The following is a 16355-nucleotide window of genomic DNA, read 5'->3' as shown; positions in this document are numbered from 1 at the left end:
ATGGACCAAAGTCTCCCCAAAAGGACAGAATTAGCCATTTGGTTTTTTTAGCTCTGACCTAATTCACAGCTCCAACTTGTTCTTATCAACGTAGGTGGATTCTGTCCACCTTAGTGACAACTTTGCCTTTTCCTCTTCTGACCTAGCCTTGCTACATGAGGAGTAAGTGGAGAAAACCAAAAGGTTCAGGGGTCATTTCTTAGAAGCTTTCATTGATATCGTCACATGATGTCTTCCCCACTTCAACCCTGGCACTGCTTGGGGGTGACTATTTGTGCTCCAACAGCACCTTGTGACTGCTTTGCTGTAAATACTGTCTTGTCATCCTGTCTCCTTTCCTCTCTCTACAAGGAGGCTGTGAGCTCCTTGAAAGCACATATTGTGTCTTGTATTTGTCCATGAGGCCCCAGAGTTTAGCAAAATGGCACAAAGTAAATGCTCTATGTATTTCTATTATTATCCTCAAGTAGGGTTTTGCCAAAATTGTCCATTTGGAGACCCTATGGAGGCACATCATATCCTCTCCAATTTCCACATGTGTAAAATAGAAATAATAATAATAATAGTGCCTATTTCATAAGCTTTTGGTGGGTAAGGATTAATGAGACAAAATTGTCAAATGCTTGGTACGGAGGTTGGCTCAGAGCACTCACTTGACACATATTAGCTATTAGTTTTTGTAGCCATGAATTTCGTTTCTTCAAAAAACAGTAGGCCTAAATTCTTTTCAGAGAAGAGAAACATATTCCTTCTGTTTTCCAGCCTGATTTCGGCCTCAAAATAACATAGACACTTAAACACTGCTCCATAGTACACTCTCATTAGGGCAAGTAACATGAGAAAGTCAGCAGAACGGCACCATGGATGCCGGGTGTTGTGACAGTGCACCACGGAAAAGCCCCAGGGTGCAAAAATCTACCTACCCACACCACACACCACCACACACTCCCAGACCAAGGAAACGCATAGGAAGTTAGCCTCTCTGAACTACAACACATGTGCCTGACAATGATAGACACTGTTGTAGAAAGTATGAAAAGTGCCCCCTGATAGTCTCACCGTATTGAGACTGCTCATGTTAGCAAAAAATATCCTGAGGAGATGTGCAGAGGAAAAAATTTAAAAACCTCCTGAAAGCTTATGGGGTATAAATAAGAGAAAGGGACATGGCACACATATCCACGAAGAGGATACCGGAGAGCGCTGTGGTTTTCATAAATAATCAACAAAAATAATGAAGAATTAAAAAGAACTATCTCAATCTGTGAGTCATGTGCACAGCAAACAAAAGACACCTAGCTCAAAATGTGCAAAGAGGGAGACCCTCATCGTGGTCGAAGCTTGGGATATGTCCAAATACAGAAAATGTGATATAAGATCACACTTATCTACTTAAGAATGTATTTATGCCAGCCTCCTATGGTTCACAAGCTGGGTATGGTATTAGGTATGCATTCTCTATGTCATCTTAACTCAGTTCGACCAATGAATGCTCCTTTTGTGGCTCACACTGGGAATCTTCACTCAAAATGTAAGAGACTAGGTTCCTGCAAAGCCAAAAGAAACAAAACGATGCCCCTTTCAAAGTGCAACAGCAGTAACAAGCATCCATTGCGATACATCAGGGTCTAATAAATGGAGACTGTGCCCTGCAATTGTCAGTGTGTACAAGGTGCACAGACGTGGCCCGCCATTTCTGTAAGCATGGCACTAGAAGCGATTCTCCAATGCCATATCTGTTCACTGAGAGTGCACGCTGACGATGAATTGGGACTAATTTGGAAACATTCATCTGCTTGGGACTGTGTGCATCAATTCCCTTCCTTCATAATTTATACAGCATTTTGATTGTGGTGCTGGGCGATAAATAACTGAAACGAGTTATAAGTGCTCTGAGATTTAGCCTTCGCCACCGCTTTTTATATTCTCCAAGATAGCCCACATTCAACTTTATATGCAAACCTAAAATGGTATTCAGGAGGAGAAGAAAGGGGAAAAAAAGGTAGCCAGTAGATCTTTCACTTTGGGAATTGAATATAAGATCATATTCAAATGCAGCATTTATGGTCCAACACTGAATACATAAAATATACGACCATTACAAATTCACCTTTCATTGCAAAGCCATACTCCTGCACTGACGTATCTTATTGCTAGATTAGAGCTTTTAGCATGATGAAGGCATCTTTCATCTTCTCCTAGATGCAGGCTGAGTACTCCTTCTGGGCTGTATTTCTGCCTGTCACAATGCCCTATACCACTGAGAGACGTAGCCTACAGAGAACCCAAGTCATTCACCAAAGGGCTGCAGCCACTTCGAAAGGGAAGCCCCTAATTGGAAGTATGTCATCTACATGGGATCACATTTGTTTCAGACTGCCATGCTCTGCTGAATCCAATTGGCTGCATCAGCCAGCGTTGTTTTCTGGAATTAACCCAAAGAGGTAAATCTTATATCACAAATATTCAGCCAATACAAGTTTTGGCAATGCCACAAAGACAGTTTCATGTAGGACATGGTACACGCTGGTTACTAGGAACAGAATATATACACCATAAAAATCAGTGATATGGTTACAATGTAAATGTATTTAAACCAGGACATTCATGGAATGGCTTTCCAGATTTTTCTACCTCAACCCTAAACCTTAATGTATGGATCAGAGACAGATTTTCATGGATTTTGCAACTCATAAAATGATTAATCCGGGCTGCTGCTACTTCATTCTTTAAGTGATGAAACACATAGTCCAAATCTTGCATTGCTTGAAGTCCTTGGCCTTCACATTCAGCCTGACTTTCCCCACCCTCTCCTCCCGCTTCTTCACAGTCCTCCATATACCCAATACTCTTGACACATTCTTTACTCATTTAAATTCCCCAGTGCGAGGCACACAGAAGGCATTCCACAAACCTTTGCTGAATGAATATGAATGAACGACAAAATGAAGACAGCACAAGGCTTTGTGAGAGTTTTGTCAGATGCACAGGGAAACTTTTCACTTACTTCCCACTCTTAGATGCGTTCCGAGCCTTTGTGGATGATGGAGAGTTGGCACCTGGATTAGTGTTTGGAGAACCCCGTCTATCCTTACTATACCCACAGAAAGAATAGAAAAACATATATAACAGTGACCACAGAGGCAAAAAGCAATTAGTCATTTCATTTAAACACTTTTAAGTGCTCTCTCTCTCTCTTTCTCTCTCTCATGTCAAAATAAAGCGTGATCTTATCCAGTGGTGCCCTTCAAAGGTAAAGAGAGTGGGACCCACTGGTCACGTTCAAAGAAAGCTATCCTTTTGGCATTCAAAACTTGAGCTGGTGGATTCCATTAGTGATAGCACCATAGCCCAGGCCCCGAAAGGAGGCTCCAGTAAAAAAAGGTGGAAAAATAACTAGCCTTTAACATAAAATCCTTTATTTCCGGTCTCTGGAGCGTCTGTATTGCAAGTTCAGTTCTGAAGCTGCTGACTTTTAGTGAAGTATGTGGATGCCAAATGACTTCTAAAAGTCTTTGGGAGATACTATCAGATGAATTAATAATTTTCACTCATAATGTTAACATGGGAAGGCCGTGAATTCAGATATTCTTTCAGGAGAAGTACCACCTGCTTCATGAGTAATTGAATTTAAATCTCCACCTTCAATAACTCCACAGCTTATGTCAAACCTTGGAAACAATTACAAAATAAATCACTAGGAAGGTCTGCTTAATCTCATCAGGTTAATAAACGCAGACAAATTAATCACTTGAAGGTAAACAAAAAGGAATAATTGATTGGAGTCTTCTTGATTACTTTATTCTATTTTCTTTATCAAACTATTTTTACCATTATCTTCAATTCAGCTGCTCTGCCTTGAAATTATTACTTTACTTCGTCTTCAGATTTCCATGGAAACCAATTCAAAGCCCTTTCTTTCCACTTGATGATGTGTGGAATTATTTACCCCGATTTCATCAGAAAGATTTTTTTTGTTAGTCAGATCTACGTCAGCATAACCTTTTATGAAAAGTGAAGGTAAAAAAGAAAAATGCATATCTTGGCTTTCAGGGAGGATAATAGAGCCTTCCGAAGGCACAGAATATTGTTTCAGAGAATGTCAAAGAGCTTTCCAGATGCTTCTGAATCTTTTAAGGGCTCAGAAGTAGGTACCTACCAGTATTTATATGTGGGGTAAGGTAGGGGTCAGAAAAGATATTCTGCCCTACACTCATCAGATTTAAATGGCTAAATGGATGTGACTGGAACAAGAGTTAATCATAGGTTCCGGGTGACTGCAGAGGCAACACAGAGGTATGTGGGCACATACAAGGGCTGATCAGACCGCAAAAGCCCCAACAGGTAGGATTCAGTGTCCAGTAGGTCTAAAAAGCAGTTCTTTGGAATGTGAAACATCAAGGTGAACTCTGATCCTTCTGCTGGAGGGGACAGACATTCTAGAGAGAGTGAACACACAGTCTACCCTGGGAAGAGGCATCAGAATCCTGCCAAGGCAAAGTGCTGGCACCCCTGCACAGTTGCAGGGACCGTTTCCTTGTGCTGCTCACCGGAATGTGGCTACATTCCGAGTGGCGCCTGCAGACTCCATTATGCTCTTGACTATGTATAATGACTTCCTAGCAAAGAACTCCTAAGCTGTACCTGGGACCATACTAGCTACCTTCCTCATCCAGAGGCAAGCTCAGAAACTACGAGATAATACCAAACAATAGGGCAAATTCAGAAGAATTCAAAACTGTCTCTTCCAGCAGGTTGGTGCAGTCTGATGCAAAGGACGTAATGTGCTACGTGTGGCGAAATTCAAGCAGGGCTCAGTTTTACTCACTTCCACATCCTAGTCACTGGCCACCGAGCCTTCCTCCTCCTTGCCCCTCACTCAAACAGGAGCCAGCGGGAAACCTCACTGGCAGCATTCTGAAATAAGGGATCTTTTGATCTTGCAAGCTTCGGGTCTCAGACTAGGTGGTCATTTAACACTCCCAGTCATCAAGTTCAGGCATCCGAGATCTTTTCAGTACAAGAGTACCCATTCTCACTGCTAAATTCCCATGCTTGTGGCTTGGGCATGAAACTCCTTTATAACCCCCATGACAAGTGACCCTGTCTATTAAGCTCAATGCAGGGCACGGCAGGACCTCAGGGAAAGCTGGCAGCAGGGACTGGCAGCCTTCTTATTGTTAAGTGCCACTCTAGATCGGAGTGGTCTTGGAGCAGTACCCCTTTAAGAGATAGGAACAAGGACCTGTCTGACCTACCGCCAGATCCTGTAAGTGCAGATCCAAAGGGAATAAAAACAAAGACTTACTCAGAGAAAAATCACACATGGAAGGTATGGCATGAAGACTGGGGAGTAAAAGTAACCAAATAACTCAAAATGTGTGTTCCAGGCAAATAGAAGATCCATTCACAGTGGTAAAGTGTGTCTGAAAGTGGAGTAGGGACCAAGCAGACTTTGTGGCAGGCTTGGGTCCCAGGAGTTTATTTTGTAGATATACTAAGGACTGTTGTATAGAAAGGCTTGGTGGACATTGATGGAAAAGAGTCATCGGTCTACCCCCAAATTCCAGGCTCAGTACCTAAGTCTGGACAAGATGCTGTAATTCTGAAACCTTGAGGCTGAAGGGCCCGGAGTTTTCCAGAAGGGCCCCATGAGAAAAAAAGAGAAAATCCTGCAGCTGCAGACTATCTGGGAGCCTCGGAGATCTGGAAAAACACAGGTCAAGGACCCAAAGATTAAGCCAGGAACGCTGGCCACTGGAACATCCACCAATCTCAGGGACTTAAAGCAATAAGCCCACTCTGCTTTTAGGATGTACAGATGATAATTTGTGGCATATGAGATGGGGGAGGGTTGTATGAATCAGGGCTAGTTTCCAACCCGCAGATCTGAAACAGACCTACTCCTGTTGTCATTATTTTGTCTCTAAACCACCTGTCAGACCTCTTTACTTCACTCTCCTCTTTGCGTTGCAATCCTAAAGGTTGTGGCCTGAAATCCCTGAGAGTATGAGCCCAGGCTTCCTCCACTGCTCCTGAGTAGCTATCCTTTTTTGAGAAGAGTCTTTCTTCCCTCCCTCACACCCAGCTTCATCAAAGGCCTATGAAAACTATTCCAGGTGAGCTCCTGAGAGGAAAAGTTAATGAGAGCCAGCACTCCTTCTGTCTGCCTGGCCGGCTGATGGTCTCCATCTATCACATAAGCCATTTTCCACAGGCTCCACAAATGTCTCCAACACCAGAAAAGTGAAAAAAAAAATCTGCAGTATTATGCACATTGTATTCAGGTGGGAAAACTCTGACTAACCCAACTCTCCAGCATTTTCAAAGTGTTTCTGATTGAATAATTTGATGCCGAAATGGCATCCAGTGTACTTAACCCAAAATGGCAATCAGATCCACTCCAATCTGGATTTTTCTCTTAGATCAGAGAGGTGCTTGAGGGAGAAGAACCTAGAAGTTTCAAACACACTCAACTCACTTTCTTGATGGGTGGCATGCAAAAACTTCTGCATTTCCTATAGTACTTTGTAGGCTCTTTTTGAAATTAATTCATCTTGGACACATGAAAAATAATTGTGCTGCTCTAACTACAACAGCACTGAAATTCAAAAAAATTAGTTTTTTAGGGTCTTAGGAAATTGAAATTGTATTTCAGGACAGTCAGGCTACATGTCTCTTGTTTGGCACATAGCATATGGTGCTTGTAGTGTTGCTTATATTTTATTGTGTATCTGTCTCTCCAACTACCTCTTAAGAGGGCACTCAGAAAGCATCTGTTGAACAAACAAATGAAAAGTAGTTGCCTTTGGGCTCAGGAGAAAGGAGTGCCGTGATCGATTATCAATGTCTGGCACTGGTGTGTGAGAGAGGAAGTGATGACATATGTCACATGTTTTCCATTTCCATTCCTAAAGAAGAATGGTCTGAGAGAACTGTATTCTAGTTGGATTCTGGTCTAGTTAGAATTGGACTGATGGTTGATCATCACATGGATCACAAGGACACATGAGCTTGGAAAGGATTCTCCAGCAAGCTTGCTTGGGTGGTTGAGTGAATAAGGAGAACCCTACTGCATTTGTATAGCTCTGACCATTTTCCAGTGTGTGTTCCTGTAAGTGGTAACTGAGATAAAACCCAAGCTATTGTTAAGGGGTTATTTCAAGTCTGTTTTGGGAAGCGGTAGGTACTATTTGCTCCCTAGAGATGACCCTGGGCTCCTGAAAGCTCATAGGATGAGGAAATGCACTTAAAGCTTATAGATTGTACCAGGGATAGAAGCTCATCGATCTGCTTCCCCAACAGGTGCTTGAGTCCTATCTACAACATACCCACCAAGTGGTCATCTTTTCAAAGGCTTTGAAATCATGATTGCTTCCCCATCATGATTGCTTCCCCATGAAAGCCTGCTTTTCTATTTTCTAAGAGGCTCACATTTCCGAAGTATTTTTGCCCCTTGTTCTGTTACAGATCAAGACAGCTCTTCAAATATTGATTTCCTTTAATTAGAGCTGATGAGGCATCTTTATTTCATTTTTCTATCTTGCTGGGTTATGTCCTGAGTGGTTTTCTTTCTTTGTTTCAAACTTTTTTTCATTTTCTTCTACCCAGAGTGTCTAAATTAGTGTCCCTACCCCTTTAAGGGTTTCATTCCTATTAGCTATAATTCTGCTAATCATCAGGCAGAGAGTTCAGGTCACTAACCTGTGCTTTCAGTTAGCTTCCTTCCATAGTTGTTCTTGGCTTAAGTGTGGATAATGGCAGGTTTTTTAGAGACGAGAAAAGCTCATCTTTATTGCTAGGAAGTGCAGTGTTAACTGCGAACTCTCAGAAGCAACCTCATCTGTTCAAAGCACTTATTCAAAAAAATCTCAACTTCTAATCCTGGCTGCCAGCAAGGCATATAACATCTCGCTGTCTTAAGATTCTCATTTATAAGGCAGAGGGAATGAAACTGATCAGGAAAACCATTCACACATACACTCACAATTGCTTTGTAATTGTAGAGCTCTTGGAAAAGGCAGTGAGACACTCACGTTATTTTGCCCTCTCCCCTTCCATTAACTTTCCACTCTCACAACTCACCTCAGGGGCATCAGGGTCTGGAGCAATAAGCTTATTGATTATTGTTGCTATTTTGCCCTCTTCACCTCTTGGCACATAAGGTGCCTGTTTCCTGTTTCTGCCCAGGAAAGAGAGTCACAACCCTGAATGCCTCAATGGGATCAAGAAAGAACATGAATCGTTTCCCAAATTATATTATTTTCTCACTTAAACTGGCTATTCACTTATATCTTTCCCAAAAGCTTGGACCTGGGTTACAGCCTATGGGAGGCTGCTGGAACTTGTCATACAGCTGTTACATGTACATCTATCTCTGGACTCCTCCATCAGATAGGGGATTGACAAGCAGAAAATCTTAGTTCTGGGACTGCAAGGTTTGGGGTGATGGACACCTGAAATATGATGGGAGCCTGGACCGCGACAGTAGTTATGGGGGTGGAAAGAAGGAAACCAGGCATGGCATATCAAAAGAAATGACAGAACTTGGGGACTGACTACATCTGGGGAATGAGAATAAAGTCTACATGAAAGGTCTGGAAGTTGAACAGCTGAGAGAGCAAAGGTGCCAGTGAAAGAGACAGATTGGTTGGGAGGGGAATCTGGATGAGAGAAGATGATAGATTCTGTTTGGGGCATACTGAGTCAGAGTGTTGATGGAAAGTGTCCAGCGAGCAATTAGAGAAATGGCACAGCAGCTTAAGAAGAAATACAGGGTCAGATGTATAGTCATTGCGTGGAAGTCAAAACTATGAGTATAACCATCAAGGTCTGATGGGACAGCGATCCATTGTGACAAACAAGTGGATGTTTCACATGGGGGGCAGCCCGTGCCATCGTCTGCTTATGTCTGCCTCAGTTTACGGGGATTTACATGTGTGTTACAAAGTCTTATCTCCCAGCGGTCCAAATAAAAGGCAGTTGACTTAGTTATGTAGAGTTCAATGCTAAGGTTAACATGGGAAAAGGCAGACCTTGACCCTTGTGAGGGCCAGTGATTTTCCCATCCCATGACCATATCCTGCTTCTTCCCATCTTTCTAGCCCATCAAGATTGCTTATGTGATAAGGTAAACGGCACTAAGAGGTGAGGTGGGTGACAGTCTTTGTCAATCCATTCCCATAACAAAAACACCTCACAAAGTACATTCCGTGCTGCTGGCAGATGAGCACAACTGTGCTTGAAACCTTGGTTTCGCTTGCAGCTCACATCTTTTCCTTTTGGCTCCCCTTTACCAAGGACTAACCAAACATTGGGGAATATACCTCTGATAGCGCTAAAACCTATTCTTATTTTTCACCATGACTCCCTTTCCCATTTTCAGTCTCCGCACTGTCTCTCACTAACTGGCACCCTCCACCACCCTCTCTTAGCATCCTGGGTGGTACAAAGATGTCACAGCTAGTGACATCACCACAGTTGGGGGCAGGGGCAGCCTGTCTGGGAGCAAATCAAGGGTTATGCCCTTGAAGAACTAAAGTATCCTAGGCTTCCTAAGTTGAGCTGGGTTCATGAGGGCGATATTTAGAGGAAAATGACGATTACCTTTCCCCAAACTGAGGCAAGCTTTTGCCTTTAGTTCTGGGTCTGTCATCCACCCACTGAATCACTTCACTTCTCTGGGTCTCAGTTTCCTGGTCTGCCAGTCTGACTTCTTAAGGCCATCCCATGGTTTTGAAAATTATAAAATGTTAAATAATCTGTTCACTCAAAGAACATTTCCTGTGTGTTTTCTGTGTGCCCTTCATCGTGTTGGGCCCCGGGGATACAATGATGACTGTGACAAGGTCCCTGCCCTCAAGCCGCCCAAACGCTAGTGGAGAAGGTGAGTATGTTACCAGATACATGACACAGTGTACCAAGTTGGATAAGTCAAATGTGGAAAAAGTGCTAGGGAAATAAATCAGGGAGTAACTGCCTATGCCTGGGAGAATCGGGGAGGTAAATGTACAGCTGAGTTACCATTAGGAAAATTATGATTTTCATTTTGTGTTAAAAATGCATAAATCAGAAAAGAAACTTTGGGTTATGAGAATTTTCACAAAATAGAGTGAAATTATGCTTATCCTTACTTTGAAACACCTCCTGACAGGGGCGCATAGACTTAATCATACATCAGGAATCACCTGCAGAATTTATAAAAGGTAGATGGCTGGGCCGCACGCCCACAGTGCCTGCTTCACCAGCTCTAAGTTGGAGCCTGAGAATTAACACTTCTAACAAGTTCCCATGTGAGGTTGCTGGTCTATGGAGCACACTTTGGGAACCACTGCCTCACAAGAAGAGATACCCACACTTTGTGGCAAGTGAGAGATAACAGTCGGCCATATCCATTGTCCCTGCTTTCCAGACAACACAATTAGAATCTGCTTGAATGAAGTGCCCCAATCTACTGCTGCTGAGCCAGGGAAGAGGAAGGACACAAAAGGGCTGCCAACATCCTTCTCTGGAGAAGCCCCCCCTTCTGAGGAAGTGGCAATTACTGTAAACACCAGAGAGTGGAGCCCAATAGCAGGGCAGACAAGAATTGGATCTGACAGCATCAATTGAGCTTGAAGTTCTATTTACTTTTTGAAAATGATCTGGCATAATTAAAAATTCACAACTGGAGCCTACTTGCTGAACATTATACATTAGGGAGTCCCCAGAGTAGGCCAGAAAAGTCTCAGTGAACTTTTTAGGAAAAGCCAAAGAGGCCAACTGCTGTGGCAGGAATTTGTACACAGAAAAGGAATGAAAAAAAAAAAAAGGAAAATCAGTGAGCTCATTTATTTGGAAGTGAGATTCTGACTTTAAACTGCAGAGTGATATGAACCAAGGGTGTTGGCGATGGGAGGGACTGATCATTTGTTCAGTTCCTTTTCTCTCGTGAATAATTACTTTGCTTTTACTTCCTGCTAAGTATGTTCTTATGGATTTTCAAGAATGTCCATTCTGCCTGCACATTATATGTTAAATTCGTTGAGGATACAAACAAATTGTATTCATGTATGTTCACAAACTTTCTTATACATCTGTCATATAGAAGGTTTTCAATACCTGCTGACCAACAACCAACCTGGTAAATTTGGCTTCAAACATATGTTTGTTGAATTGAACTGACTAACACATATTAGGTTAGAGGTTTAGTAGCAGTCATGTGGCTTTGGGTTTTTTGCTCAATTGACTTATGGTAGACTACACAGTATGCCTAAAGATGTCACAGTCTATCACAGTGCCATTTCTGAGCTCCAGTGCCCACAGATATGAGACTCAAGTAGGGTAAAAGCAGTGGGAATCAACAACTTTGGAGAATGGTGTTGACAGACTAACAGAGAGCGACTATAAAGTTGTAGAAAGAACATGGGCACTGGAATCAGGGAGAGCTGGGCTCATCTTCTGTCTCTGTAATAGCCAGAGGATCTTGGACAAGTTAGGCCATTGAGGCAGCATTGGTCCTGACTAACCAAGGCCTCAGATCTTAACACAGGGCTTTGGGGTTCCAATTCTCTAGCCACATGTTGGTGTCCAAAGGCAGGAGCATTCAAAGGTATTCCTGGTGCTGAACTTGGCGTCTTACATGCTTCCTAAGCTTCCTTGAATATATTCAAGATGTAAAAGTGCAGCTGTGTCCTTAGAAAGTGAGTGGAAGGGCCATGTCAACAATGGTGTTGACCATGCTTTCTGGAGTAGTCAAGAAAGAAGAGTTCTCTCAATCGTGCTCCAGTGTGTCTTTTAATAGTACTGAGCCTGTAAACCGAAGGTTCTTACACTTTTCTCTTCATTTATATTTAGAGGGACAGTTAAAAGCTTGAAAATATTTTCATTTTTAACTGCTTAAGCATCACAAATATCATTCAGATATTTGTTTCAGTGCATGCTATTTCGAAGTCAGGTCTCCATTGCAAACATTGTCCATTCTATGATGTGTAGAGACCACTAATTTTCTTTTCTGAATAAAACCCAATAGTCAGAATTTTTCTGTTCGTATTTGGAAAACTGAGCAATATTTTACCGTATATGTTCATGGGAGATTAAAATTCTGACAGTTCATGGAAACAAAACATATCTTGTTTGTATATCACCCACTAATCACTGTTAAATGCTAGGCCTTTTGTAATTTACACTCATATCCTTCTTTCCACGAATATGAGTTTTTAGTAACAGTCCAGTCTAACCCAAGACACTTAGCTGAGGCCCTATTAAATATACCTCACCCCAGTTAAGGGAAAGAGTCCTAGAAATAGGGAGTTTAGAAGAGCACTTCAAGGTAGTAAAGTAAGGTCCTGAGAAAAGAAGGGATATATCCAAGGAAACTACCCAAGGATGTAACATGAAGTTAATGACAGAACTTGGCTAGCACCTAGCAAACAGGGCCAGAGCCCCCACAGAGTACAGAAGAAGATGCAAAGGCTTTGGGCCAAAGATGAAGTAACATGAATAAGTTGTGGCTCCAACTGCCAAAATAAATAGTACAAGAAAGGTGGGCAGCTTTGTTGTTGTTGCTGTTGGGGGAGAGTATGAAGGAGATTCCAGGTTTATTTTGGGGATGTGTTGAGTTTTGTGTGCAAGTGAGACCCCCAGGCTATGAATTTGGTTGACAATTGGAATATACGGATGTAGAGCTTAGCTGGATATAGATTATCTTAGCTGAAGAATAGTCTCCAGAGATCTGAGAGTCTTCAGCATATTAGTGGTAGGTGAAAACCTCAGTGGAGAAGAGATTACACAGGAAGAGTGTGTTGAATGAGAAGAGCAGAGCCTGGGAAGAAGATTAAGGACAAGCTAGAGTAGACAAAGTGGGCTCATGCAAGCTGAAGAAGACACTGGCATAAGTTATACAATCATAAGAGACTCATTTGTTGATTATAAGACATTTGTTTGTCTTGGGTTTCCAACTGCTACATGTTGCTTTCCCTTAGTGCACTTTCCTGATGATTTGTGGTGTTTTATCAGTCATGCTGTCCTTTATAATGCCAGAAGTATTTATAGAGAACAAGCCTTCTCGATCACATGCAACCTATTCTCATCAGTTCCTGGAAAAGACGATCTGAAGTATGCTGAAGGAAGAAGCATCTTGTACCAAACAAACACCATAATTTTTTTTGGTTTGGAAGCTGTAATTATAGGCTTTAGACATATTTTTTTCAGTCTGGCCTTATTTGTTGCAACAAAGATCAATAAAATAAGAAATCATTTTTGTGACTGAACTAGATAAAGCAACTGTACTCAAGTTTATGCAAATATATCTCCCAAAGAAACAATTAGTTATAATCTCCCAAATAAATATAATTAGTCTGCTTTTCATTATTGTTTCTGTTATTTGCTTCTGCTATTATGTACAAAATCAGAAATGGGACTTACTGTTCTCTTAGCTTCAAAAGTTCAAGAAAATCTTGGCTCTGTAATCATCAGAATGTGGATCTGCCATATGCCAAACTCACTTGTTTTGCACTTGGGAAGGTCAAGGCTTCCTGAGAGTCATGGTATCATCTCTGCCACCTCTTTGTAATGTAGTCTCTGTGCTTTGACATAACCACTCTCTGGTTCTCCCTAGCCACTAAACTATCAATCTCCTATTTAATAAATTCTTTAAACCTGTATGAACTAGGTGTCCATAATTTCTCCATAGCAAACACTGACACCACAATGCAAGATCTGACTGTCTGGGAGCACTTCTTGGCCTAGGGGAAATGGAGAAATGGAGGAGTAGAGAGGTATAAAACTACAGTGATAAAAACATGAAAGGAAGAAATGAAACTTATTACTGTGAAAGCTTAAATGAAGAAAGGAATAAAGTCCTCATGGAAAATGTCCTCATCAGTGGCTGGGAGCAGATCCTTCGGAAAGAGCCTGCCCTCTTCCTTATGTCCCTCAACCTTTGTATGAAAATGGCTGCCTTCACTCTGTTGTTGACACTGTCTATGAAGGGATGCCATGAATATTAAACCATATTAAACCATTTCCAGATTCCTCTCAATGGGGGACATATGGGACAGGAACCCCTAGTGGTAAGTTGTAAAGAGTGACTCTATGTGACCTAGGCAGATAACTTAAGCTGTGAAGGGCTAGAACCTTCACTGGAGCTCAAGAATGTCATCTTGGCAAGTTAATCATCATCCCCTTGGGAAGAAGACCAGTTCTTCAGATTGTATCTGGAAATTGCACAGAAGATTCCAACCAGCGAAAACAGAGTTGTCCCTTAAAGGGAAACAAGACAGCATTTACCTAATGGAAAGCCACTATTTGGAGGACAGGCACCCGGCTAGCTGCCTAAAAGGGATCTAAACAATCATTTGGGGCTTAGGGGCAAAAGAAATGTATGTTTTGAAAAACTATTCAACGATTTCCTCGGGATTCTTAGAATTATTGATTTTGTGACCTGTCTACTCTATGCTAATTATGTTTTCCGTCTTTTGTTTTTAGTGTGGTTTATTGAAAGTTATCTTTGACATTCTCAGCTTGTCTAGGGCTCATGGGAGGGCAGTTCAGCATTAGGATTCCAGAAACTCATGTAGAAGATGAAGGCAGGAAGGGAAAGTGAGACCCTCTTATTTTAAAAAAGTTCTGTTATTGTTTTCATTGAATTTCTCTTAGGAGCTTTTGCTCTACTCATCCCTGGCAAGCCAGTGTGTGTGTGTGGGGGGGAGTTTTATTTAAATTAAGAGGGCATGTCCTTTACTGCTTGCTTTCCAGGACGTCAAAACTCAGCCAGACCTCGTCCAGGCACATTGTCCAACTGCCCATGGTTCTAGGGAAAGGTTATTCATGGCCCATGTGATACCATGGATGAGAGGGAGCCAACTACTTGCAGGCCTGGGCCCTAACCCATCCAGTTTTGATTCTGGGAACAGTACAGAGTCTTTGTTTCTTGGAGAGCACTCCTCTGGAATAGGCTATCCCCTTCAAAAACTGAGCAGACAGAGCAGAATTGATTTTTAATTCTGTCGAGTGATGGCCATAAAGTCAAGTAAGGCACCAACTACAACAATCCTACAACTAGTAATTGCCAGAGGTCAGCAAAACCCATGCTAGAAGGTTCTGGTTTAAGAGGAAATTTCCTTCTTGGCAGTTTTATACAACTGGCTCCTGAGATAAGGAGAAAAGTCCAACAACAACAGGAAAGTGCATGCTGCTCTATGCCCCTGCTCTATGGTGGCTTACCATACAGGACATCTATAACATGACCTTGGGGGAAAAAACGAGATGAATAAAAATACTTCAAAAAGAGAGGGACTCATTCTCAGACAGAAGGAGGGTTCCCAAAATTCAGTGCTAGATTAGTTCCGAGTTTCCTAGCAACCAAGGCCATAAGGGAAACATGCTGGGTAACAGCCTTCTCAACTTCTGATCAAAGAAAAGGGCATCATTTTGTCAGGAGAGTCAAACTTATTCCTGGTGGCAAGTCCAAGAAGCACCAAGTTTTCTGGAAATTCAGAAGCACTTTCCACAGGGCAGTATGTTACACAGCCTTTTTAAAAAGTCAAGTTGAGTGGAGTATAATTTCCATACTCTAAAGCTCACCCATGTTTAGCAGCTGAGGACACCACATTAGCAGGTAAGCCAGAGGCAGCAACCTGCGGGCAGCCCAGTTAATGTGGTATAGGTGCAGCCTTCCTGGTGATCCAAGCTGATACTAGGGAAAAGTGAGGAAAACGTAGAGACATGCATTTGGGCACGGGCCTTGGATCAATGGTTCTCCAGACCACCCAGTCGCTGGATAGCAGGAATGCTCGCTCCCATTGAATTGTCTTGTGTCAGTGGGCGTGGGGCTTTCCATGACTTTCCTTCCCTAGCACATCTCATCTGCCTGGATCTTGGCCATTATTAGCAGTAATACCTGCTGTTGACATTCTTTGGCCAAAGGCTGCAAAGAAGCACCTCTCCTGATTTCCCTTGAGCCTCTTTCTAATTGTTTGTTCAGGATTCCCGGGACATTGCTCTCTTGTCAAACTCTATCACCAGATATCATCTGCTCCTTCTGTTGGTAGTACTCCTATGTCTCGGTCAGTTCCTCAGGGCAGGGCACCGGCTCATCACCTGAACTGCAAATCCAATGATTTGATGCCCTTTGCAGGCTGGGAGACCACTTTTTTCTTTCTTGCCCATAGATTACCAAGGAATAGAGGAAGGAAATAGATATCTTTCCCCCACGGCATATTCACTTGTAATCAAAAAGGACACAAAAAAGGCACCAGAGCAAACAAAAAGGCTCCCTCTTTCAAGACCTTAACAAATTAAAACCCACATCAATTGATTCTTTAGTTCTTTAATTGTTCCTGGATTAAACGTACTGGGGTGAGTTTTCATTTCAG

General features: G+C 42.2%; 1 protein-coding gene across 2 annotated transcripts in view; it reads right to left on the bottom strand.

Annotated features, from left to right (window-relative positions):
• Positions 1–16355, bottom strand: part of HS6ST2 (heparan sulfate 6-O-sulfotransferase 2) — a 291817-nt gene that overhangs the window by 42287 nt on the left and 233175 nt on the right. Inside the window, exon 4 of one of the 2 annotated variants that reach the window (XM_039239902.1) lies at positions 3008–3094. The exons of the other annotated variant lie outside the window; for it this stretch is intronic. Within the exon in view, the coding sequence (XP_039095833.1) occupies positions 3008–3094 (87 nt within the window). The remainder of the gene's footprint in view (positions 1–3007; positions 3095–16355) is intronic. 2 annotated transcript variants of the gene reach the window in all.

The sequence above is a fragment of the Hyaena hyaena genome, unplaced genomic scaffold (assembly GCF_003009895.1).
Source record: "Hyaena hyaena isolate Hyena2069 unplaced genomic scaffold, ASM300989v1 scaffold_162, whole genome shotgun sequence".
Lineage (NCBI taxonomy): Eukaryota > Metazoa > Chordata > Mammalia > Carnivora > Hyaenidae > Hyaena > Hyaena hyaena.
The sequence above is the reverse complement of the archived record's forward strand: the minus strand, read 5'-3'. Positions and strand labels throughout refer to the sequence as shown.